At 43.2% G+C, this 24,519-nt stretch overlaps 1 protein-coding gene across 1 annotated transcript; it reads right to left on the bottom strand.

Annotated features, from left to right (window-relative positions):
• Positions 1 to 168: 168 nt before the first annotated feature.
• Positions 169 to 23,761, bottom strand: LOC118218908 (protein NLRC3-like; the record flags this gene model as incomplete). Its single annotated transcript, XM_035401659.1, has 10 exons — positions 23,733 to 23,761; positions 19,523 to 19,612; positions 19,256 to 19,366; positions 18,770 to 18,880; positions 18,561 to 18,627; positions 17,707 to 17,770; positions 15,278 to 17,132; positions 13,127 to 13,300; positions 789 to 962; positions 169 to 220 (listed from the first exon to the last, which is right to left on the bottom strand). Coding segments are annotated over exons 1-10 (2,712 nt in total), but the record flags the coding sequence as incomplete, so codon positions are not given.
• Positions 23,762 to 24,519: the final 758 nt, after the last annotated feature.

Raw genomic sequence — 24,519 nt, 5'->3', positions numbered from 1 at the left:
CCCCCACCCCAACTCCTTTTGTGTGTGTGTGTGTGTGAGGTGCAGTGTGTAAACTCTCTGTACTTACAGCAGTGTGAGTGTGTCCAGTTTAGCAGCAGACAACGCTGAGTCTCCTGGGTGATTGTATCTCAGGTCCAGCTCTCTCAGGTGTGAGGGGTTTGAACACAGAGCTGAAGCCAGAGAATCACAGCCTCTCTGTGTGACTCTACAGCCTGACAGCCTGCAGAGAGGACACACACACCTTACATGCATTAATATAAACTAACAGGGCTGTGTGTGTCAAACACATAGCAGTGTGTTACACACCTTACACTCATTAATATAAACTAACAGGGCTGTGCGTATCAAACACATAGCAGTGTGTTACACACCTTAAACACATTAATATAAACTAACAGGGCTGTGTGTGTCAAACCCTTTCTACAGCTCAATATAAAATAACAGGGCTCTGGAATTAATCATGCCTATTTAAGAAAATGACCAGTTAAACTAAATTTGAACAGATTCAATTAATTTTCATAATTTTGAAGAATGTATGAATAGAAACAATTTGACACTTCTCAAAAATATGTTTATTCCAACTGATGTCAGATTTAAAATGTGTTTCTACCAAGAGGAAGAACAGGAAAAAGTTGCTTTATTTCTGTGAAGAAAAATAACTCTCTTGTCTATTTTAACATTAAAAACATTAGTAATATCAGTGCTATATTTAGTCATTATTAACATTAGTGCTGTGTTGTGTCACATTGGAACCCTTTTTGATTGAAGGGGTTTGTGTTTGTACTCACCCCAGTCTCTGCAGTTCACAGTGTGGGTCCTCCAGTCCAGCAGAGAGAGCTCTCATTCCTGAATCCTGCAACTCATTGTCTCTGAGCTCCAGATCTCTCAGCTCTGAGTGAGGAGAACGCAGGACTAAGGCCAGAACATCACAGCAGCCCTCTGTGAGATTACACCAACCCAGCCTGTGGAGAGACCACACACACACACACACAAAAACATGCACACGTACACACACACACACAACACACATGCGCGCACACACACACACGCACACACACACACCACACAGACACAGACACACACACACACACACACATACAGACACACACACATACAACCACACACAAACACACACACAATTGAAATTCACTGCTGATTGTCACACTGTGCACCTTGGCAGCAGATAAATGTGGAATTTCCTATTTGTACAGTACGTGCATTCCTGGGATGTACACAGTACACAAAAAAATAGGAAGAGTTTATATTAATTACGTTCATTAAGTATTCTGACTAATCCACAAAAAAAGTTATCATTTGGCTCAATTAACAAAAAATCACTAAAAATAAGGAGCCAATTCAACTCAAGGTTGGGGGCTTCCTGCAAGGATTTCATTAACAAAACTGTTCCATGTTGCGATGATATCACATGGGACACAACATGATTGCAAACATATTTCATTTGCAAACACAAGAAACAGCACTAGTATGATCACTATGGTGTACTTTACCTCACCTTCAGTCTACAAACATCTTAATATTTTAAAAACATTCAATCTTCATCTATTATTGTAACCAAGGGGGCAAATGAAATACACTGCAGCGCCATCTGCTGGCTGCAGAGAAACACCACAACTGATTATTGCCATTGACTGGTACTACAGGTATATGGAGGACCAAAATTTTAAAAATAATAAATAAATAAACGACTCAATAAATGAATGAATGTATAAATACAAAAGCAAGAAAATGTAAAAAAATAAATGAATGTACACAGAAATAAATTAATAGACAAAATCTGACAAATTATTTGCATTTATTTCCATATTTATTTCTTGATTCATTCATTTCTGTGGATGTTCATTTCCATATTTATTTATTGCTTGATTCATTTATTTCTGCATATATTTATTTCCTTATTTATGTTTTGATTAATTTATGTCTGTATATATATATATATTCCTGTATTTCTGTATTTTTTCATCCAAATCTTAATGAGGGGGGGGGGGGGGCTGTCAATGAAAATATGTCATAGTGTCACAATATTCCCATTGGTTGATCGATACCAGAGTACGTAGATTCACTGTACATGCCTTGCTTCAACACCGGTTGCTTTTGACCACATTTACGTTAGTAGGGCAGAGCAGGGCAAAACCTAACACAGATTTTATTTTTTTGGTTAGGTGGTGCAGCTTGAGTGACGTATTTCAGGATAAACACTGAGAATGACCCTTGCTTTCTCTCCAATGAAAGGTTAGGGATTTTGATAAAAATTTTGGGAGATATTGCCAAATAAAAGTTTGTTTTGGTGATATGTAAGTACATTTTTTTTACCGTAAGTATTTTTTTGGTGCTGTAATGTGTGTGCATATCAAAGGATCCAAATGTATGTAATCGTAAACAGTCTTTTCGTGACTAACAGATTGCATATTTTTGATACAGCAATCAGCTCCACCTGCAGGATTAAGACATGCACGCAGACTCACAGAGCAAGGGAACATAACAGGATCGAAAAAGGGAAGACATTCAACGGGACCATCAAACTGTATTGAGTTACCTTACTTTGTGTGAACCTTTAAAGGTATTAAAACTTAGGTTAGCTCGCCATGTCAGTTTCTGAATGGAATGTCCCAGAAATTCCATTATGGTATGAAATCATAATTAGGATGTAGGTGTGAATGGTTTGTATTAAAAATGATCAATCTAGTTCTAGTTATATCTTCAGAATTAAGCCAAATGGGAAAACTGTTGTTTCCTATACAGGCAAGAGATAGCCAGAGGCTTGAGCCTGGCTGGCCTAGCTGAAAATGCTAGTCCTCATTATGTGCTCTTTTGTGTGGATGCTTTGACAGCTTGTTCCAGGTAGCTGCTTCACAAAGATTGACCCTGTAGTGATCAGCCATTTGGAGGAAGTGGCTCTTCGCCTGAATGTTTCACTCCATAATTCAGATTACGCCAGATCAATTGGATGCCCTTCTCACATGCTGCCTGAGGAAGCACTGGAGAGTTATTTATTAGTTGGCTTGTCTGTTCATCATGTTGCAGAACAATCAATTAACAATTAATCCCATGCATGTCCACTTCCCATAAGTCCTCAACAGGATGCTTAGCAGGGTGATCTACACTAGATCATTTAAACTTAATCCAGTTATGCACAGCAAGTTTTATCCATCTATGCCTCAGTGGTGTTTCTCCCATCTCATTAGTAATGCATTAATTGGTGTTGTTCTGAGTGCCCCACAGCATATCCTCAAAGCTTTTGCCTGTTTAACTTGTGATGCCAGGAAAGGAATTGGGGTGCTGTCCACCAGGGGGCAGCATCGGCCCTACAGAGAGGTATTGCTGCAGCTGTGGCCCATTACCTAACCATGGGCTCAAAAAGAGGCCTAGCTTCCAGGCCTAGGGGAGGGTGCTTTTAGATGGTGTTTGGGAGCGTGGCTATGGACAGTAATAATGACCCTGTGCTCTATATAGCAGTGATGAGTCTCCTTGTGTTCCTGCTATATAATGACCCTGTGCTCTATATAGCAGTGAGGAGTCTCCTTGTGTTCCTGCTATATAATGACCCTGTGCTCTATATAGCAGTGATGAGTCTCCTTGTGTTCCTGCTATATAATGACCCTGTGCTCTATATAGCAGTGAGGAGTCTCCTTGTGTTCCTGCTATATAATAATACTGTGCTCTATACAGCAGTGAGGAGTCTCCTTGTGTTTCTGCTATATAATGACCCTGTGTTGTATATAGCAGTGAGAAGTCTCCTTGTGTTTCTGCTATATAATAACCATGTGCTCTATATCGCAGTGAGGAGTCTCCTTGTGTTTCTGCTATATAATGACCCTGTGCTCTATACAGCAGTGAGGAGTCTCCTTGTGTTTCTGCTATATAATGACCCTGTGCTCTATACAGCAGTGAGGAGTCTCCTTGTGTTCCTGCTATATAATGACCCTGTGCTCTGTACAGCAGTGAGGAGTCTCCTTGTGTTTCTGCTATATAATAACCCTGTGCAACCTCTACCCTTCTGCCTAGCAAGATAAGTAAAACCAACTGCTGTAGAATTTAAATGTTCTGAAATCCAGACTTTAGCTTTGGATTGGAACCACAGAAGAGTGACAAAACTAAGTGATCTAACATTGCACCTAAACAGCAGTTTGCATGTTGATCAGATTGACCCTCTTCCCGAAGATGTACACACATACCCTATCGCCCAATAGTTGATTTACCAACAGTAATAATATCTGATTTTATGCTCAATATCTTCACAAACGCCACAACTAGCACACATAGGTGTGTAATGTGAAGGAGTAAAACTCATCTTCATCACAAGGTCAGCATGAGAAAGAGAGTGGGGTATAAGTTAGAGCTGCCGCGGTATTGATTTTTTTCCTTACCGCAAAAATTAGCGAAGCCATTCAAACCGTTGCGGTAACTGCCATATAAAAATAATAATTTAAACCTCCGGCTACGATTTCGTTTTTTACTTTCAAGTACATTTCTGGAATGGCTGTTTCCGAGAAATAGGTTCATACTGCTTGTCGAAGGACTGAAGCATAGCTCGGAATGATGGCTTTCCTACAGTCCGGAAGGGCACCATCTCCACAACCAAATACTTTGTTACAGTTGTTGTAAGTGCTCGCCACTTGTTGCTCTCCCGGTTGTATTTAGTCACTCTGAGACTCCTAACTGACGTAGTGCCGAGCCGGTACCTCCTGAGGTAGATGGGGTGCCTTTCATTGCATCGTATAACGGACGGTGAGTGGTCCTAAGATGCAATGCTAGATTTGTCCTGTTTCCTCGCATGACGTTGATTTTCTTGCTGCAAATGCGGCACACTGCCTCATCCAAATTCTTTGGCTTTCCATCTTCATCGGGCTAAAAGCCAAAATGTTCCCAAATAGGAGAAGTAACGTTGGGTTTCGCTACAAGATCCATGTTTTTAGCCTAATTTGAAGCAAAAACTTTCCGTAGCCAACAGTTGCAAAGCACGTTCTGGGTGACACGTTCTCCGATCAGAACGTTAACTGCACAACTGTGAGTGTAAACTTTCGAACACATGGCGTGAAGAAAATAGGCTACACAATTATAATTATTATTATTTTAAAAATGGCATTGCATTTATTTCAGATCACAACTTTTACAAGTAAAAATTGGAACATAAACAATTGGCCTAAAATAAACGGGGAAAAAACAAAACCGAGCGGTGAAGCGGTGATCAGCTTGACACTGTCCTCTAGCTGCGCTTCTCGCAAGTCTTCTCGGGTGAACTGTTCTAGCTGACCCGAATTGAGATGAGTTGCAAAAGCATACAGCTCAGGAACACCTTCTGCTGGAACACCTAGTTTGTCTGCCAAGTGCACATCACTGTCACTAGACTCCTGCACATGCACACGACCACAAATCGCCTTCACATCACCCTGTGAAAGGATTCTCCACGTCTCAGTGTCCAGTTTCGGGAAAGCAAATCAGCCTCAAAATTGACCTTCCCAGGGCGATATTTGACTTCAAAATCGTATGTGGCTAGGGCAGGAAGCCACCTATGCCCTGTAGCATTAAGTTTCCCTGTCGGCAACACGTGATTGTGTTACCGCGGTAATGCAGTAACCACGGTAGCTCTAGTGTAAGTATGGATTTCATTAGAGTTCATAGCAGGTAGTGAATAATGGGGATGGATGAAGACTGCAATATGTGACAGAAGTGAATCCAGAAGTCGGTGGAAACCTGGCAAATGAAACTCAATACAGCCCAATGTAAAGTTCTACATGTGGGAAATAAAAACATCAGGCTAGATTACTTTATGCTAAATGGACTGCATTTATATAGCGCTTTTATCCAAAGCACTTTACAATTGATGCCTCTCATTCGCCAGAACAGTTAGGGGTTAGGTGTCTTGCTCAAGGACACTTCGACACGCCCAGGGCGGGGTTTGAACCGGCAACCCTCCGACTGCCAGACAACCTCTCTTACCTCCTGAGCCATGTCACCCCAACTTCAGGAGGAACAACATTGGAATGTGCTCAATTTTGGGAGTAATAGTTGATCAAAACCTTTCAGGTTCTCAGCACTGTGCTGTTGCAGTAAAAAAGCCAACAGGATGCTGGGATGGATAGTAGTGAGTATAAATCAAAGCTCCAGAGTGCGGCCATTTTGGTTGCACGTGACCAAAAATCTGTCAAGTGCGACTAAACATTTTCATTAGTCACACCGGTGCACCTGATATTTAGCAGGTCTGTCTCTCTCTGTATGTGTAGTGTTATTTTTTTTCCCACCCGCATTCTGCGAAGACCCGCCTCTACTCTGCCTCTGATTGGCTCTGACCCTGATATTCTTCTTCGCTGAATGCGGCTGGGGAAAAAAATAAGGCATGTGTGTATTAGTGATGTGCGGATCGCAGTTATATCCACGGGCACCACGGTTAATCTGCGGATCGGGTGGGCCGAGTCATAAAAATTAACATTCTGATTAATAGCGGATGGGTTGTGGGTGGGTGAAATAATACATCATTAATGAGGAAAATATTAATTACATTCTCTAAAATGTGAACAATCGCGGCGTCCATTTGTCTTAAGCAGAAAAGGAGGCAAAAAAGATCCGAGAGAAAATTAAAAAAGGAGAATTAAAAAAGGAAGGGCAGAAAAGTTCCGTGTGGGAGCGATTTAGTGAATGACGAGTCAAGTGCTGGGTATGTCATATGCAACAGCTGCGAAATAATGAGAAATAGCGGTAATGTGTGATCGGGTGCGGGTCTCTAAATCGGATAAAATAATTTGTCGGGTGGGTGGTGGGTGGATGATTTACGCGTACATGTGGATTGGGATGACGTCAGAGCCGATCCGCGCATCACTAGTGTGTATGTGTGAAACCGCGCCCTGTACTCCTCCGGGAGCAGCGCACACTTTTATTTGAGTTATTTGAGTTTGATTTATTTGAGTTTGTCAAGCACTTTAAACATCAGCACTTTTTAAGTTTATTTTTTAAACAATTGAGGTTATTGCCATTTCTTTTTTGTGCTGTGATTTAAATGAAGAAAAAACATTTATCTCACCTTTATTCCTGTTTACAATCATTTACATAACGTGTTAAGAAATTACCAATGTGTATGGGAACTGACAAAAAAGGTAACACTTAAAATGTATTATTACGGTGGCAAAAGGCGCGGTGAAAAATTTTGGGTCTAACTAAATTATGTGCTGCTGCACCTAAATGAAAAAGTTAGGCGCACCAGTGCATCCAATGTAAAAAGTTAGTCTGGAGCCCTGTAAATCCAAGGAAGTTATACTTATTTTACACAATATTTCTGTCAGACCTCACTTAGAGAACTATGTGCAGTTCTGGGGACTGTACTACAAGAAAGATATAGAGGATCTGGAAAAGGTTGAAAGAAGGGAAACCAAACTGGTTCCTGGTATGAAAGATAAAAGTTTTGAGGAAAGACTTCAGCCCAGGTACAATTTGCAGCAGGGAGCCATGTTGGGACGCCACCAGTCTCACTTGGAGTCGGTCTCTCACCAGCTGCAGACCCTAACCTCCTGCGTGGCGGAGCTGACATCTGCACTCCGGGCTTCCTCACCTGGCTTCGCTCCCCAGCAACCTGCGGCTCCCGCTACGCCTGACATCCCACCTGCACGTGCTCGTGAACCCCACCTTCCTCCTCCGGAGAAGTATGACGGAGAACCTGGTGGCTGCCGCCCATTCCTTACTCAGTGCCGGCTGATCTTCCAGCTACAGCCAGCTACCTTCCCCACTGAGCAGGCCCGAGTTGCCTACATAATCACGCAGCTCAACGGGCGAGCTAGGAAGTGGGGAACGGCTGCCTGGGAAGAGGGGCTTCCCTGCGTGCAGACCTCCATGCTGCTCGCAGAAGAGACGAAACGGGTCTTCGACCGCTCCAAGCACGGCCATGATGCGGCGCAAGAACTCCTGCGCATGCACCAAGGGGGAATGACGGTGTCGGACTTCGCCATCGACTTTCGTACTCTGGCTACCGCCAGTGGCTGGGAGAAGAAAGCTCAGTACGACACCTTCCTCAATGGCCTGTCTGAGCGCGTGAAGGACGAGCTGCTGACCCGGGACCTGCCTGAGGACCTCAACGATCTCATTGCCCTGGCTATCCGTGTGGATTCACGCATCCAGGAGCGCCAACGGGCTCACAGTCAAGGGGTCTACAACCGAGCAGTCACTGAGAGGTCCAGGACCACTGCTGCACCTCCTACCAATCCCAAACCTCCTCCAGTCATGATGTCGGACTCGGAACCTATACAAGTCAACCGTGCTCGCCTGACCCAGGAGGAGAGGGATAGAAGGATGCACACCAGGTCATGCCTCTACTGTGGGAAACCAGGTCACTATGTTGCAGCCTGCCCGCTAAAAGACAACGCCCGCTAGTGTATCGAGGAGCACTAGTGGGCATGATTCCAACTGAATCCTCCTCAAAACACCGGACTTGTCTGCCTGTCACCATTGAGTGGGAGGGACGAACCAAGGGGACCACCACTCTCATCGACTCCGGGGCCGAGGAGAACTTCCTGGACGCTGGGGCCGCCAAGTGATGGGGGATCCCCTTGGAGAAGATATCATGCCCCCTAGTGGCCAACTCGCTCAATGGTCAGAAGTTGGCAAACATCACTCACACCAGCGTTCCTCTCAAGGTTCGACTCTCCGGTAACTATCAAGAAGAGCTTCGGCTCCACATCATTGAATCTCCCCACTCACCCATCATTCTCAGGCACCCCTGGCTTGAGAAGCACAACCCCTCCTTGGAGTGGAACTCGCACAAGATTTTGGGCTGGAGCCCATTCTGTTTAGCATCTTGTCTGCGAGAGGCCCATTCTTCTGTTCCCGAGTCACCTCCTCCCGAGAAGCCGACGGATCTGTCGGCGGTCCCTCCCGAGTACCTGGACCTAGAAGAGGTCTTCAGCAAATCCCGAGCCACCTCTCTGCCTCCTCACCGCCCTTACGACTGCGCCATTGACCTGAAGCCCGGCACCACTCCCACCAGAGGTCGATTGTTCTCTCTGTCTCGGCCGGAGACGGAAGCAATGAACAAATACCTCCAGGAGTCCATGACTGCCGGCATCATCCGTCCTTCATCCTCACCAGCGGGGGCCGGATTCTTCTTCGTGGGGAAGAAGGATGGCTCACTCCGGCCGTGCGTCGACTACCGAGCCCTCAATGACATTACGGTCAAGAACCGTTACTCACTTCCCCTCATGGCTTCCGCCTTTGAACTCCTGCAAGAAGCCACGATATTCACCAAGCTGGACCTGCGCAACGCCTATCACCTGGTGCGCATTCGAGAGGGCGACGAATGGAAGACAGCCTTCAACACTCCTACCGGACACTGGGAGTATTTGGTGATGCTACCACCAGCTATTTTCCAGACACTGGTTAATGATGTTCTGAGGGACTGGATAAATAAGTTCGTTTTCGTATACCTGGATGACATCCTGATCTTTTCCAAAACTAAGGAGGAACATATCATCCAGGTCCGCAAGGTGCTCCAGAGACTGTTGGAGAACCGCTTATTTGTCAAGGCGGAGAAATGTGAATTTAGTTGTAACACCACTTCTTTCCTGGGATACATCAACTCCGCCGGCAGCATTCAGATGGACCCCCAGAAGATCCGGGCGGTTGTGGAATGGCCTCAGCTAGACTGTCATCGGGAACTGCAACGTTTCCAGGGCTTCGCCAATTTTTACCACCGTTTCATCCGAAATTACAGTTCTCTGGCAGCCCCACTCACCGCCCTCACATCCATTAAGACCCGATTCCAGTGGAACGCCCAGGCTGAAACAGCCTTCCGAGCCCTCAAGAACCACTTCACCTCTGCACCCATCCTTGTTCATCCTGACTCTGCGGCTCAGTTCATTGTAGAGGTTGATGCCTCCAACATTGGGGTGGGAGCCCTTCTCTCTCAGCGTTCATCCAGGGACAATAAGATCCATCCCTGTGCCTACTTCTCTCACCGCCTGACACCCACGGAACAGAACTACGACATTGGGAACCGTGAGCTGTTGGCGGTGAGGATGGCTTTGGGAGAATGGCTCCATTGGCTTGAGAGTCTCAAACACCTTTTATGGTGTGGACTGATCATAAGAACCTGGAGTACCTTCACACAGCCAAACGCCTCAACTCTCGCCAGGCCCGATGGGCACTATTCTTCTCCAGATTTGACTTTACCCTTGCTTACCGCCCCGGGTCGAAGAATACCAAGCCTGACGCCCTCTCCCGCCGGTTTGAACCACCCACCAAGGATCCTTCACCTGACACCATCCTCCCGCGGAGCTGTTTCATCAATGCCATTCACTTGGACATCGAGGAGATGGTTCGTAAGGCCCAGGAGGATGAGGCTGGTCCAAGTAATTGCCCGGCGGATCGTCTCTACGTTCCTGCCCAAGTCCGCTCTCAAGTTCTCCTTTGGGGCCACGCTTCGCAACTCTCATGCCACCCGGGGGCCACCAGAACCAGGACATTTATTCAGAGACGTTTTTGGTGGCCCTCCATGAAACAAGAGATCTTGGACTTTGTGGCTGCCTGCTTGGTCTGTGCCCAGAACAAACCCTCTCACCACCCACCCTCAGGTCTGTTACAGCCCCTCCCCATCCCACACCGCCCCTGGTCTCACATAGCATTAGATTTCATCACAGGCTTACCCCCATCCAACACTTTCACCACTATCCTCACCATAGTTGATAGGTTCTCTAAAGCTGTTCACTTCGTTCCCCTCACCAATCTTCCCTCTGCCAAAGAAACCGCCAACTTACTCATTCGTCACGTTATTAGATTACACGGCATCCCCACTAATATAGTTTCCGATAGAGGCCCCCAGTTCACTGCACATTTCTGGAAAGCTTTCTGCTCACTGTTGGGTTCCTCCATTAGCCTATCCTCAGGATTTCACCCCCAGACCAATGGCCAGACCGAGCGGGCCAATCAAGTGATCGAAACTGTCCTTAGATGCCTCTGCTCCAAGTACCCCACCTCATGGTCTTATCAACTACCCTGGGCAGAGTATGCCATTAACTCACACACCACCGCTTCCAAACTTTCTCCGTTCGAGTGCTGCCTAGGGTACCAGCCGCCTCTGTTCCCTAGTCAGGAAGAGGAGGTGGGGGTCCCCTCAGCTGAAGCCTTCATCTGGCGCTGCAGGAAAACATGGAAGATCGCTCGCCTCAACTTGCTTCACGCCAGCGCCAGGATGAAGGTGACAGCCGATCGCCGCCACTCTAAAGCCCCCTCCTACAGAGTTGGACAGCGTGTTTGGCTCACCACCAGAGACATTCCCCTACGTGTTGAGTCCCAGAAGTTAGCTCCTCATTTTATTGGCCCCTTCCCTATTGTTAAAATCCTCAGCCCCACTGCTGTTATATTAAAGTTACCCTCCACCATGCGCAGAATTCACCCCACTTTTCATGTTTCCCGCTTAAAACCGGTTGTTACCCATCCCCTCTGCCCTGCCCCTGAGCCCCCCCCCTCCCCCCCAACTCATTGATGGTGGTGATGCCTACACCGTGAACAAACTGTTGGATGTTTGTCGTCGGGGTCGCGGCCTTCATTACCTGGTGGACTGGGAAGGCTACGGCCCCGAGGAAAGAAGCTGGATCCCCTCTCGCTTCATTTTGGATAAGCAGCTTATTAAGGACTTTCATGTCAAACACCCTGTGCCACCGGTGAAAACGCCAAGAGGCGTTTCCTAGGGGGGGGGGTTCTGTTGTAGTCTGTATCTCCCGGTCACTTGTCTCCCCAGTACTGTCTCTGTGTCTGTGTTCCCTGAGCTGCTTCACTCCCCTGTACTTGTGTGATTCCACTATTCGGGTGGTTCCGGGTTTTCGTGGTTTCCCCCCCTTCCTTTCAGTCTCGTTTTTACTTACTTCCTACTTATTTCTAGTTTTACTAATTTCTACTAATCCTTACTAACTTATAGATTGTAAAGTACTAACCTCATTAATATACTAACATGTGAATATTACTAATGGACTAACACACACTAGTTTTGGGTTTTTGATAGTTTAGATCACTATACTAATACATTAACCAGTCTCCCCTTTTCCATGCTGCGCTGTAGCTCCGCCCCTTTTCTTTCTAGCCTGCTCTAACGCTGAGTTCTGCAATTGCCTGCACCTGTCTCTTGCTCTGACTGCACCTCTCTCTCTCTGCACGCGTTTGTACCTGCTCAACCCAGGCCGTCTATTATCATTGTGGTCTATGTGATTCCAGTCCGCGTTTTGTCAGTCCCGTCATTTAATTAGTTTTCCTAATGTTCTTCACCTGGATGTTGTTTGTTACTCCTCCCTCACTCACTTAACCCCTCCTTGATTGTTATCTTCCCCAGTGTATAAATGTCAGTCTTTTCCACCTGTTCAGTGTCAGAACATTGATCGAATTCATTGTGCCGATTATTAGTAAGCCTTTGTCTATCGAGATTCCTGCGACACCCCTTTGTACGACTTCGAGTTTGCCTGCCCCTTTTGGTTTTGTTTGCTTCTGGTTTGACCTTCCCTTTGCCTTGACTTCTCTTTTGCCTGTCCCTTTGTACCTTCGCCACTCTGATCTCCTGGTTTTTGAATTTTCGCCTGTTTTTTCACTATTCTTTTGGAAACTCGATTCGGCACCGTACTCTCTCTGATTACCTGGCTTCGAACCTCGGACTGAATAAAGACAACGTTTTTTGGATTTCCCTTGTCTGCGTGTGGGTCCTTGCACAGAACATCACATAGGCAGTAAAACGGTGAGCATGTCGGGCTGAATGGCCTATTCTTGTAATTATGTTATGTTATTTTTGTTATGTTATGATAGACATGAAACATTACTATACTGAAGTGGTCAATATTTTACAATGTCAATTATGCATTCAGCATCCAGTCATCACCTGTGACCTGATACTACAGACTCCACTGCAAACTTACATTCTGGTCATGAACCACAAACCTGGCAACCCTAAGACTCATGAGGGTTTATCCTGCTTTTCTTTGTTGTGCTAGAGCAGTTGGAAGATGGGGATGACAATGTGGACAAAGAAAGAATTGCCGTGGACATAGCAGTAAACAGAGAGAAAGCACTTTTTATATTTCACTGAACAGAGCCATAATCAGTAAATCTATTTACTTAAGGTCACACAGTACACAGCACTACTCACCCCAGTGTCTGTAGTTTACAGTCTGGACTCATCAGTCCAGCACAGAGCAGCTTCACTCCTGAATCTCCCACGTTATTGTAGCTGAGGTCCAGATCTCTCAGGGGTGAGTTTGATGACTGAAGAGCAGAGGCCACAATTTCACAGGACTTCTCAGTGAGGTAACAACTGTTCAGTCTGCAAAGAAGAGTTTATATATTATTGTATGATTAAATCTGTAAAACTGTCAAATCTGATATGTGCAATGTAACAGTAATCGAACTGAGTGATGAAGAGTTACATTGAGGATTTAAAGTTACTGATTCTCTGAGGAAAATGACTTTGCTACACTCTCCAACTGCACTTTGGGCCTGAGAATTAGACGTCCTGTTGGACAGAACTCTGACAGTTCTACAGATGAAATTCTTACCCAAATGGCCCCCTTTCTTCTGGCATTTGGCACAGATGCAACCAAAAGTAAAGATGCAAGAAATAACTCAGAAATAAAATCTCTCAGAGTGGATAGTGAGTTAGGCTCTGCTTCTTTACTTTTGCTGGTAACTGTGAGAAATGTCCCACAGCATTGCAATCCAATACACAGCAAAAGCCAGAATCACTTTAGAAACAGGAATGCAAAAAAGTGATCTGTTCACATGTAACCAGGTAGTGCAGTCTGCTTGTTTTGCTGAGGTTATATTTAACCATGTAGTGCAGTCTGTCTGTTCTGCTGGTGTTACATATAACCAGGTAGTGAAACCAAAGCTATGTAGGAACTGTTAATGATGCATTCAAGTTCACTTTGGAATAGTGATACATTTGATGGCGCTGTCCAAGGAGACACCATTTAACTTTTTCCAGGCTTTAGGAAACTTCAGAAACTTGTACAGGTCAGACATTAGCCTGAGATAAGCCACAGAATTCCCTCAAAAACAGGCACTTTAACAGTCCCCTGAGAAGACCTCACCCTGACACCTATTATATCCTACAATTCCTCTACCTTCCTGTTTTCGCTCTGTCTACAGGCACTATTGGATTCTGGGTCAGCCTACAACAGAATAAGGCAGAGACCAGGGTAGTACTACTGGCCTTGTAACATTTACAGCCTGACCTAATCTCACAATACAGTCAGTAACACAAACATTTAATTCATAACCACACTTGCCTCTCCCAAATCAAACCCAGCATTACATTAATCATTATGTTGAAAAAATCTCATCTTCATGAGATATAAGAGGGGTACAGACTGAGCAGGCTCTCTCTGGTCATCTCCCACTCACACATTATCTATGCATGGACTAGGGATAAAAGGGGGATTCTTCCCCCCTTTTGAAAAACATGGATTTAATTCAATCAACATTTTCCTTAACTGACTGACATTTAAAAGGAGGGATTCTTTTTTCTACACAAACACAGTTCGAACTACTTCACCAGACTGAGTTAGATAAGAATAAGTGTAACGCTTGTGTTTACTTGTCCAAATCAAAGTTAAGGACACATGTTAGTTCAATAAAGACCATAAAGTGTTGGCCTGTAAAGCAAAACTGAGCCTTTGATCTTGTGCCTTTTGCCTGGCTTCTCAGCTCTGCCTTGGTCTTTTCTGATCACAGTCTTGGATCTCTGGTCTTGATTCTTTAGCTGCTTATTTTACCATCCAGGGTCACAGTGGGACAGACAAGCTGTGGTTCTGCGGTACCTTTCATTCATTTTTTTCACAATTATATTTATTTTCCATGTCCGTCTAATTTTGTGTAAAGGAAGTGTAGCTTGTATTTTTTTATTTGATGGGGAATATGTTCATATTAATACTGTAACATACTATACCCTCTCTTCATTTAAATCTGCGAGTTGTATGTTTGGACCATTATTGATCCATCACACTGGTTTCCTAACAAGGAATTCTGTATTTGATTCTGATGTATTTAATAACTGGTATCTTTAATGATAATATGTAAATTAAATCTAATAAAATACATTTTACATGTTGGATACATTTTTTACATTTGATGGTACTTCTGTATTCATTAAATGAGGGCACAATCTGTTAAAATAGCTTGACTCAAAAATCATAATTCTCACTTGCCTGACAATTCTATTGTATTCAATTTTCACTTTAACTATGAAGTGTTTATAAAAACATGCTGTCATTATCTACTTCAATAATTACATAATACTCACATGGCCTTCCTGCAGTTCCTGAGTACTGGTAGCAGTCTCTCATAACCTGCTGCTGATGTGTTGTAGGTCTTCAAGTCAAACTCATCCAGGATCTCCTCTGTCATCAGTAACATAAAGGCCAGAGCTGAACATTGGTGTGGTTCCAGCTTTTCATTAGAGAGTTTTCCTGATCTCTGGAACTTCTTTATTTCTGCTACTGGAGTGTTTTTATTCAGTTCATTGAGACAGTGGAACAGATTGATGGTCCTTTCTGCTGAAGATTCTTCTTTGATCTTCTTCTTAATGTACTGGACTGTTTCCCTAATGCTCTTTGAACTGCTCTCTGTCTGTGAGTCTGGCACTGGTAATCTGCTTCCTGTCTGAGGGTCTGGTACAGGTGATCTGCCTCCTGTTTGCATCAGCAGTGTTCCTAAGAGAGTCTGAATGGAGTCCAGAGAGAGGCCTAGAAGGAATCTGAGGAAAAGGTCCAGGTGTCCATTCTTACTCGCTAAGGCCTGATCCACTGCAGTCCTGTGTAACTCAGACAGCTGCACTCCGTCACTGCGAGGTTTTGATTCTTCTGCTCTGAGTACATTTCTGTTCTCATTCACACATGAATGAAACACAAACAAGGCAGCCAGATACTCCTGAATGCTCAGATGCACAAAGCAGTAGACCTTCTCCTCACCAAACCCACACTCCTCTTTAAAGATCTCTGTGCACACCCCAGAGTACACTGAAGCTTCACTGACATCAATGCCACTCTCTCTCAGGTCCTCTTCATAGAATATCAGATTGCCCCTTTCCAGCTGTAGAAAAGCCAGCTGCCCCAGTTTCAGGAGGATTTCTGTATCCGACTCTGAGATTTCTGGGTTTGTCACATCGGTGCCATGATACTTCTCATTCTTCACATTAGTTTGAATGAGCAGAAAGTGTGTGTACATTTCAGTCAGAGTTTTGGGCATTTTTCTATTGCCTACTTTACCCAACATTGTCTCCAGCACAGTGGCAGAAATCCAGCAGAAGACTGGTATGTGACACATGATGTGCAGACTCCTGGATGACTTTACGTGTGAGATAATTCTGCTAGCCTTTTTCTTATCTCTGATTCTCTTCCTAAAGTATTCCTCCTTCTCTGGGTCATTGAACCCTCGTACCTCTGTCACCTGGTGGACGCAATCAGGAGGGACCTGATTGGCTGCTGCTGGTCGGGAGGTGATCCAGAGGCGAGTAGAGGGAAGCAGATTCCCCAGAATGAGGTTGGTCAGCAGCACATCAACTGATGATGACTCTGTTATATCACAGCAGATCTTATTGCTTTGGAAATCTAGAGGAAGTCGACACTCATCCAGACCATCAAAGATAAATACAATTTTCACTTTATCGCCTTCAATACTCTTGATCTCTTTCAGTTGTGGAAAGTAGTGCTGCAGAAGTTGCATCAGGCTGAATTCTCTCTCCTTTTTCAGATTCAGATCTCGGAAAGGAAGAGTGAAGATGAAATCAATGTCCTGATTGGCTTTTCCTTCTGCCCAGTCCAGAATGAACTTTCGCACAGAGACTGTTTTCCCAATGCCAGCGATGCCCTTTGTAAGCACAGTTCTGATGGGTTTCTCTTGTCCAGGTGAAGGCTTAAAGATGTCATTGCAGAGGATTGCAGTCTCATGTGTGGTTTGACTCTTGGATGCTGTCTCAATCTGTCTGACCTCGTGTTCATCATTGACCCCCCCACTTCCCCCCTCTGTGATGTAGAGCTCTGTATAGATCTCATTGAGGAGGGTTGAGTTGCCCTGCTTTGCTGAACCTTCAAATATGTGTTCAAACTTCTTTTTCAGAGCAGTTTTCAATGCCTGCTGGGCTCTTTCTATGGATGTATCTGAAGAGAGGAAACCTGAGAAACAATGTTTAAAATAACAGAACAGACAATAAAAAATACATATGCAGTCAATTTTCACAATGGTTTACACACCTCTAATTACACACTTCTCACAGTGTGCTCTACACACAAAATGAAAACATCAAACAATGAAAAATGATTCAATTCCTTTATCGCATTCAATTTCTTAATTTTTCATAATATGATGTGGTAAATATGGTCTTCATGGGTCATGTAGTAATTTAATCATCTTATAAATTTTATGCTCAGTGCTCATTAATCCTGGATAAAACTCAGACCAGATCTGAATCTCTTTCAGAGACATTTAATCTCATGTGCATTTGCTTGCCCCATAATCACTGCTGGATGCAATATTTTAATTTAAACACCTTTGTGTACATGTAGTGTGTGATGTTTTCTATATGCAAGACTGTTGATGTAAAACACTGTTATGAAAGTGTAGATGCTATAAATCAACAAAACATTACAAAACATTGTACTCTGTTATATTTGATTGCTAAGCTCATTTCAGCATTCAAAAGGACACACAGTAGCAATGAGTGAAAACTCTTACTGTGCTGCTCATCTCTCTCCAGTGAGTCAGTGAGATCCTTCTGCTTCACAGGGCTGCTGGTCAGCTGTATTAGTGTGAAATAAACACATGGAGAGGTGTGCTGTATCAGTGTGAAATAAACACATGAAGAGGTGTGCTGTCTCAGTGTGAAATAAACACACAACAAGGTGTGCTGTACCAGTGTGAAATAAACACATGAAGTGGTGTGCTGTATGAGAGCCATTGAAACAATCAGATTCTTGCAATATGCCTCATGTTTTCTCTTATAGGAAAGCCAGAACGGGGACAGATACTTTTAAACAGAATACATGCAGAAGGTCCAAAGCCTCAAGTTTTCTAGTGCACCTTCTATCCCTGATTAATGCACAGTAAAATGTCCAGTTAATGTCCAGTGTCAATTCAACTCTTAACAGATAACATTTGGTCCCTCATTGCAGAGTGGGATGAAACATTATCTGTTAAAAGAGTTGAATTAACACTGGACATTTTATTGTGTGGTTTTGTAGAGACACTACTTGTGATAAATCAAGAGTTCCCATAGAATAAATCAGTTTCTCAGTGCAACACATTTGGAGAATTCTGACTATAAACTGCATGCTTCAAACACTCTGTTTGGAGTCTTACTCTGCCATTGTGTTTGGGACCTAAAAAATAATTTGCATCTTTCTGTGAGCCCAGGAGGGCCAGGTAGCACTCTACAAAATTTAAAAACCTGATTACATTATCAATCTTATCAATTAAAAGCTACTAATTCATTATTTCTCATGCGATCATATAAAAAAAAGGAAATGCAGTGTACAGTACAAGACAATCACACAAGCAAATATTAAAATAGAAGAAAATATAAATCATACCTGTGTTGAGAACAGTTTCTCTGAACTCCTCTCTACAAGACAGTTGGATGCCTGTGAGCAGTGGATCCTGTGAACAAATCATGAGACAAAGTTTACAGTTAAATTCATCTTCTTACTGCAACGCTAACTCACAGCACATGGAGACAGAGCTTCCAGTTAAACTCATCCTCTTGCTGCAGGTCTAATTCAATACGGACGTGGTTCATTACCTTTGATCACCTGTGAACTCTCCTCTGAAGTTGATTGGATGATGCATTGAATGGTCACTCTTCATAGACAGACAGCTGGGTGCAGGTGACCCAGCCCTCTCTACCTGAACCCTGTGAACAAAACATGGAGACAGAGCTTCCAGTTAAACTCATCCTCTTACTGCAGCTCTAACTCACAGCACATGGAGACAGAGCTTCCAGTTAAACTCATCCTCTTACTGCAGCTCTAACTCACAGCACATGGAGACAGAGCTTCCAGTTAAACTCATCCTCTTACTGCAGCTCTAACTCACAGCACATGGAGACAGAGCTTCCAGTAAAACTCATCCTCTTACTGCAGCTCTAACTCACAGCACATGGAGACAGAGCTTCCAGTTAAGCTCATCGTCTTACTGCAGCTCTAACTCACAGCACATGGAGACAGAGCTTCCAGTTAAACTCATCCTCTTGCTGCAGGTCTAATTCAATACGAACGTGGTTCATTACCTTTGATCATCTGTGAACTGTCCTCTGAAGTTGATTGGATGATGTATTGAATGGTCACTCTTCATAGACAGACAGCTGGGTGCAGGTGCCCCAGCTCTATCTATCTGAACCCTGTGAACAAAACATGGAGACAGAGCTTCCAGTTAAACTCATCCTCTTTCTGCAGCTCTAACTCACAGCACATGGAGACAGAGCTTCCAGTTAAACTCATCATCTTACTGCAGCTCTAACTCACAGCACATTGACTCCCTGTTCATGCATTTTTACCTCTTTCTCGCAGGGCCGTGGGTTCCATCGTCAGTCTCGGTCTCCTCTGAGGAACTCATTTTAGAAACAGCGCCCCCTGTCTTAGGACACCTGAACACACCAGATCAGATTCACAAGTGGGTTCTGACCCAAATTGGCAGACCTGTAAATACACACAAGAAGAACATGATAACGCACAGACATAACAATACACACAGACACACACATACATCAAATCTCATAGAACAGACAGGGACAAATCTGGAAATGAACTGAGCCATAAACTTGTACAGCAATACAATTCCCTCCAAAATATTCTGCACCCATGATAACAATTACTAAGACCGTTGAATATAAAGACTACCAGTGCTGCGGTATATTTTCATTGTCCAACATACGGAATATATTTAATGATTTAATGGAAACTACCAAAATGACACATTTCTCAGATGATACAACAATTTTACAAAAATTGTGCGTCACAATTATTAGCACCCCTGTATTTGGTACTGTGTGCACCCTCCCCTCGCAGGGATAATGGCACTGAGTCTTTTTACATAACGTGTTATAAGACCAGAGAACACATTGGGAGGGATCTTAGACTCTTCCTCCACCCACAATCTTTCCAGATCCTGATGTCTTTGTTGATCTGTGCTTATGGGCTGTGCTGTTCAATTGAGTCACAGGTTTTCAGGGAGTTTCAGCAGTCTTTAGACTGTTGTAGCCATTGCACAATGATGCTTCTGCATCATTAACCTTTTTATTTGTGAATTGTAACGTGAATTTGGGGTCATTGTCTTGCTGAAAGATCCACTAGTTTCAGTCTGCTGGCAGAGGTAGTCAGGTTTAGGGCTAAATTGTCCTGGTACTTGGGTAGAGTTCACAATGCTGCTTTCCTTAACAAGGGCCCCAGGACCAGTGTGAGCAAAGTAGCCCCATAGCATTAAAGATCCACCACCGTATTTTTCTTTTCAGTACATGCATCCTTAAATCCATCCTACATCATATTCCTGGACATGGTTGTGAGGGGGGTTGGAGCCTCTCCCAGCATGCATTGGGCAAGAGGCAGGAAAAAACCCTCAACAGGTCACCAGTCCATCACAGGGCACACACACTCATACATTCAAGCAATTTAGAGTTTCCAATTAGCTTAACCTGCATGTCTTTGGACTGTGGGAGGAAACCCATGCAGGCATGGGATGAGAATATGCAAACTCCACACACACCACCATGCTGCCCTCCAGCAGTTTTAAACTTCATTATTGCCCTCACGGTAGTAACTAGCATCTTCAGTTTATTTTTTGATCCATTGGCCTGATTTTCAAAGGTCAGCAACCATTTTAATTTCGTTCGTCTGTTCTTGGTCTTTCTCTGCGGCAAAGATGAAAAATGGGTTTCACAACCAGGTTCTCAGTTTAATCCTCCAGTGAAACAGGAAGCCATGGAAGGCCACAAGAGTTTCTCTTAATATTGATGTAGTTTGATTTTATTTTATTCATAAGAATCTTTAGGGGTGCCAATTATTTTTATATATTTTTGGGAAATAACAACCCTACCTGAATCCAACCATCACACTAGAGGGCGCCAGTTCACCCAATCTTTGTTTTCTGTGCCTGTTCAGTGCTAATTAAGGTGTTACGTTACATTACAGGCATTTAGCAGACGCTCTTATCCAGAGCGACTTACAACTTTTTTTTTTTTTTTTTACACAGCATTTTACATTGTATCCATTTATACAGCTGGATATATACTGAAGCAATTACGGTTAAGTACCTTGCTCAAGGGTACAACAGTAGTGTCCTTACCCAGGAATCGAACCTGCGACCTTTCGGTTACAAGCCCAGTTCCTTACCCACTGTGCTACACTCCGTCCTTGTTGTGTCGCAAACATTTAATAGCCTGACCAGATTCACATTACAGGTATCTGTAACTGATTTATGACTAGTCAAAGAGCTAATTTAAGATATCCAACTGCATTTTCACTCATCAAAAAACTTAATCTCGAATTACATTTTGCTAGTAAGATTGAAGTTACTTTCGCCATTCAGTTGTATGGGACCTCCAATTAAGACATCTACAATTCAGTTTTGACTATCCAAAACATAAATTCCAGATACTGTATCGCCATTTCAATTATGACTAGTCATAACTCAAATTAGAGATATCTCCACATTAGTTCTGACTACGTCATTTCATTCCTCGTGATTTAAGAGGTCAGGTAACAGGGGACCAGGACCCAAACGCAGAGTGGGGAAAACACCAGGAACTCCAAAAAGGCAAATCCAATCAAAGACTTTACTCTCATACAGGTAACAGAAAACAGGGAACAAACACAAGGCCACGCAGGGCACTTTCAATAACAAAAACAGCAGAATTTATAACAACAAAAAAAACATGAGGAAACAAAACTTGGGCAGGGCAGAACTCACAGACAGAACCGCAGACAGAAACAGACAGGCAGATACTCTCAAGCAGAAACACAAGGAACCAGCACCCAAGTCAGGAAAACAGAGAACTTAAATAGCCACAAAGATAACAAGACACAGGTGAACTCAAAGCACAATCAAACCAGAGCAGGGAGGGATAACGAGACACAAAGAAAAACAATGACAGAATAATTGAAAACAATAATACAATTAACACAGGGGTAACTAAAGAGAGAGCAATACTGAAGTACCACCATCTGGTGGCCCAGAAAAGGAAAAAACAGAAACATAAAAGGGCAGAATCCTGACAATATCTAAATTATCTTTTTGGATAACTGAATCTAAGATATTACTAGCCAAAATATGGCAAGCCATTTTAACATCTAATAACCTGTGCGGATTCACATTACAGATTTGTTATTAATTTATGTCTAGTCAAAACGCTAATTTAAGATATCTCTAATTATATTTTGACAAGTCAAAACGCTCATTAAAGATATCTCTAATTAGAATTTGACTAGTTTCACCACTAAGTTCTATGCAACTCCAATTAAAGATATCTACAATTCAGTTTTGACTATCTAAAACGTGAATTCCAGAAATCACCACTTAGCCTAAATTATGTCTCTTAGCAAGTATGAAGCTGCCATTACCCATAGTCGGACACCGAGCAAAACCCGTGCCGCCAAGTCTAGTTCATGCATGTCTAGGGTAAACGGACATGGAACAACGCAGGCACACATTCTTGCAAGAAAATAGCGAAAAAGCGTCCGTCATTGGCAACCTGTCCAACTTCCTCCTAACACTGGGTACTGCCTTCTGATTGGTGCGGGAGAACCGGGGTTCTAACCATAGACATGCCCAAAGACATGTCACAAACACATACATATATGAATTGTAAGGTCAGCTAACCTTATTTTTTTTCTAGTGGGAAAACTAGACCTTCTCCGGTTAGCCTAGCCGCACGGCTAGCCTGCCCATAGACAGACATCCCCAGTCAGCGAGAGTAGACAGTAAACTGTCGCGATATCGTCATCCAGTACCGAATTGGCCCATTTTATTCACTCGAACAGGGTAGTGTTTATTAAAGTCGTCCTAATATGTCCATACATGTTGGATGGACATGACATTTCGCAGAAAATCATCCTAAATACCGGACACCTACTCCACCCCCCCCCCCCCCCCCGCCCCCCGCCCCCCCTCAATGAACAGGATGGGACAAACGCCGCAAGGGAGCATATGTCCGGGTATGGGATGGTGTACAACTATGAGTAATAACATGTATCATATGTACCATTACCTGTGTTGTCTATTTTACCTTCTATGGACCTCTTTTTACGATGAGTCTTAAATAAAGTTGAAATGAAATGAAATATAGAGTAATCTCTGCCTAATATAATCACTCCACTGTATATTTTGCCTCAATATTGCAAACCAATTAATGTGATTTAGTAATGGGAATGATTTCCTATGAAACATAAAAGAATAAGTAACAACCTCTTAATTGTTTAATTAAAAACAAAATCCGGGTTTGTACTGCAGCGTCAAAATGTCAACAACAAGCGACAAGTCCTGTGACCTCCGACTCGCTAGGCTACCTCCTCAAGCGGTAGAATTGGTCATGGAATATCAAAGATAGGCTACTGAAGTAAACTTTATGAAAGGTTATTTCAGTATTACTTTCTGGTCTAAATGGTATGTTCGGACTCCGTGTGAGCTCTTAGCTTATCAGGCTACGCCTTAAACACACCATTTTATTGCCAGTTGTCAGTTTTTCTGAATTACGCTGGTTAATGCGATTATACCTGCAGATTCCCATTCCTCCCCGCAGCCCTTTACCTTCAGCTTCTCTTACCTCAGTTCCACTCGACAACAGACTGTTCACTCCGTTTTTTACATTTAATTTAATTCCTTCTTTCCTGGGGATTCTTTCTTCTCTGTTTTTAAAATGGCCGTTAAGTTTCAGTTTCTCTTTTGGACCGCATTTCCTTACTTACTGGCTCAACTGAATGTTCGATGGGCGGAGTTTTATATATTTATACTATTTCTTAGCTGAATCAGTCACGGTATTTAATAAGTTATGCAGAAGAAACAAATATTTCATCCATGTAGATCTTTGCCAAATTTTAGCACATAGCCTACATATATCAGGCCTATTCAACAACTCGTGAATTATGATGTTGGGATTATAATGGTGTAACCTGTAGGCTGAACACACAAATAAGCCTTTTTGATTATAACAAAGCATTTCAAGACAAATAGCCTACTACAGACAGCAAATTAAATAAATAAATCATTTAACGCTCCACCAGTCTCCCTGCCATAGTCACTGACCCTTTAACATCCTGAGTGATGGCCCTATGTAACACACTAAAGTGTGAGGTAAGTGATTTTTGTTATTTCCTATTACAAAATAATAAAAAATAACAAGCATGAGCTTTTGTTTATAAGTTTGTGTAATTTTTGGTATTTTGTCTTCCCCAATCAACTGTTTCTTTTTTTTTGTTGAGAATGTTTAAGGTTAGGCTATTTGCCCTTTGTATACTCATCAAATGTGTTTGTGAAGTATTTAAATAAAATAATAAAAAACTA

This window comes from Anguilla anguilla, chromosome 19, assembly GCF_013347855.1.
Source record: "Anguilla anguilla isolate fAngAng1 chromosome 19, fAngAng1.pri, whole genome shotgun sequence".
In the NCBI taxonomy this organism is placed as follows: Eukaryota; Metazoa; Chordata; class Actinopteri; order Anguilliformes; family Anguillidae; genus Anguilla; species Anguilla anguilla.
This window is presented reverse-complemented; position numbering and strand designations above follow the sequence as displayed.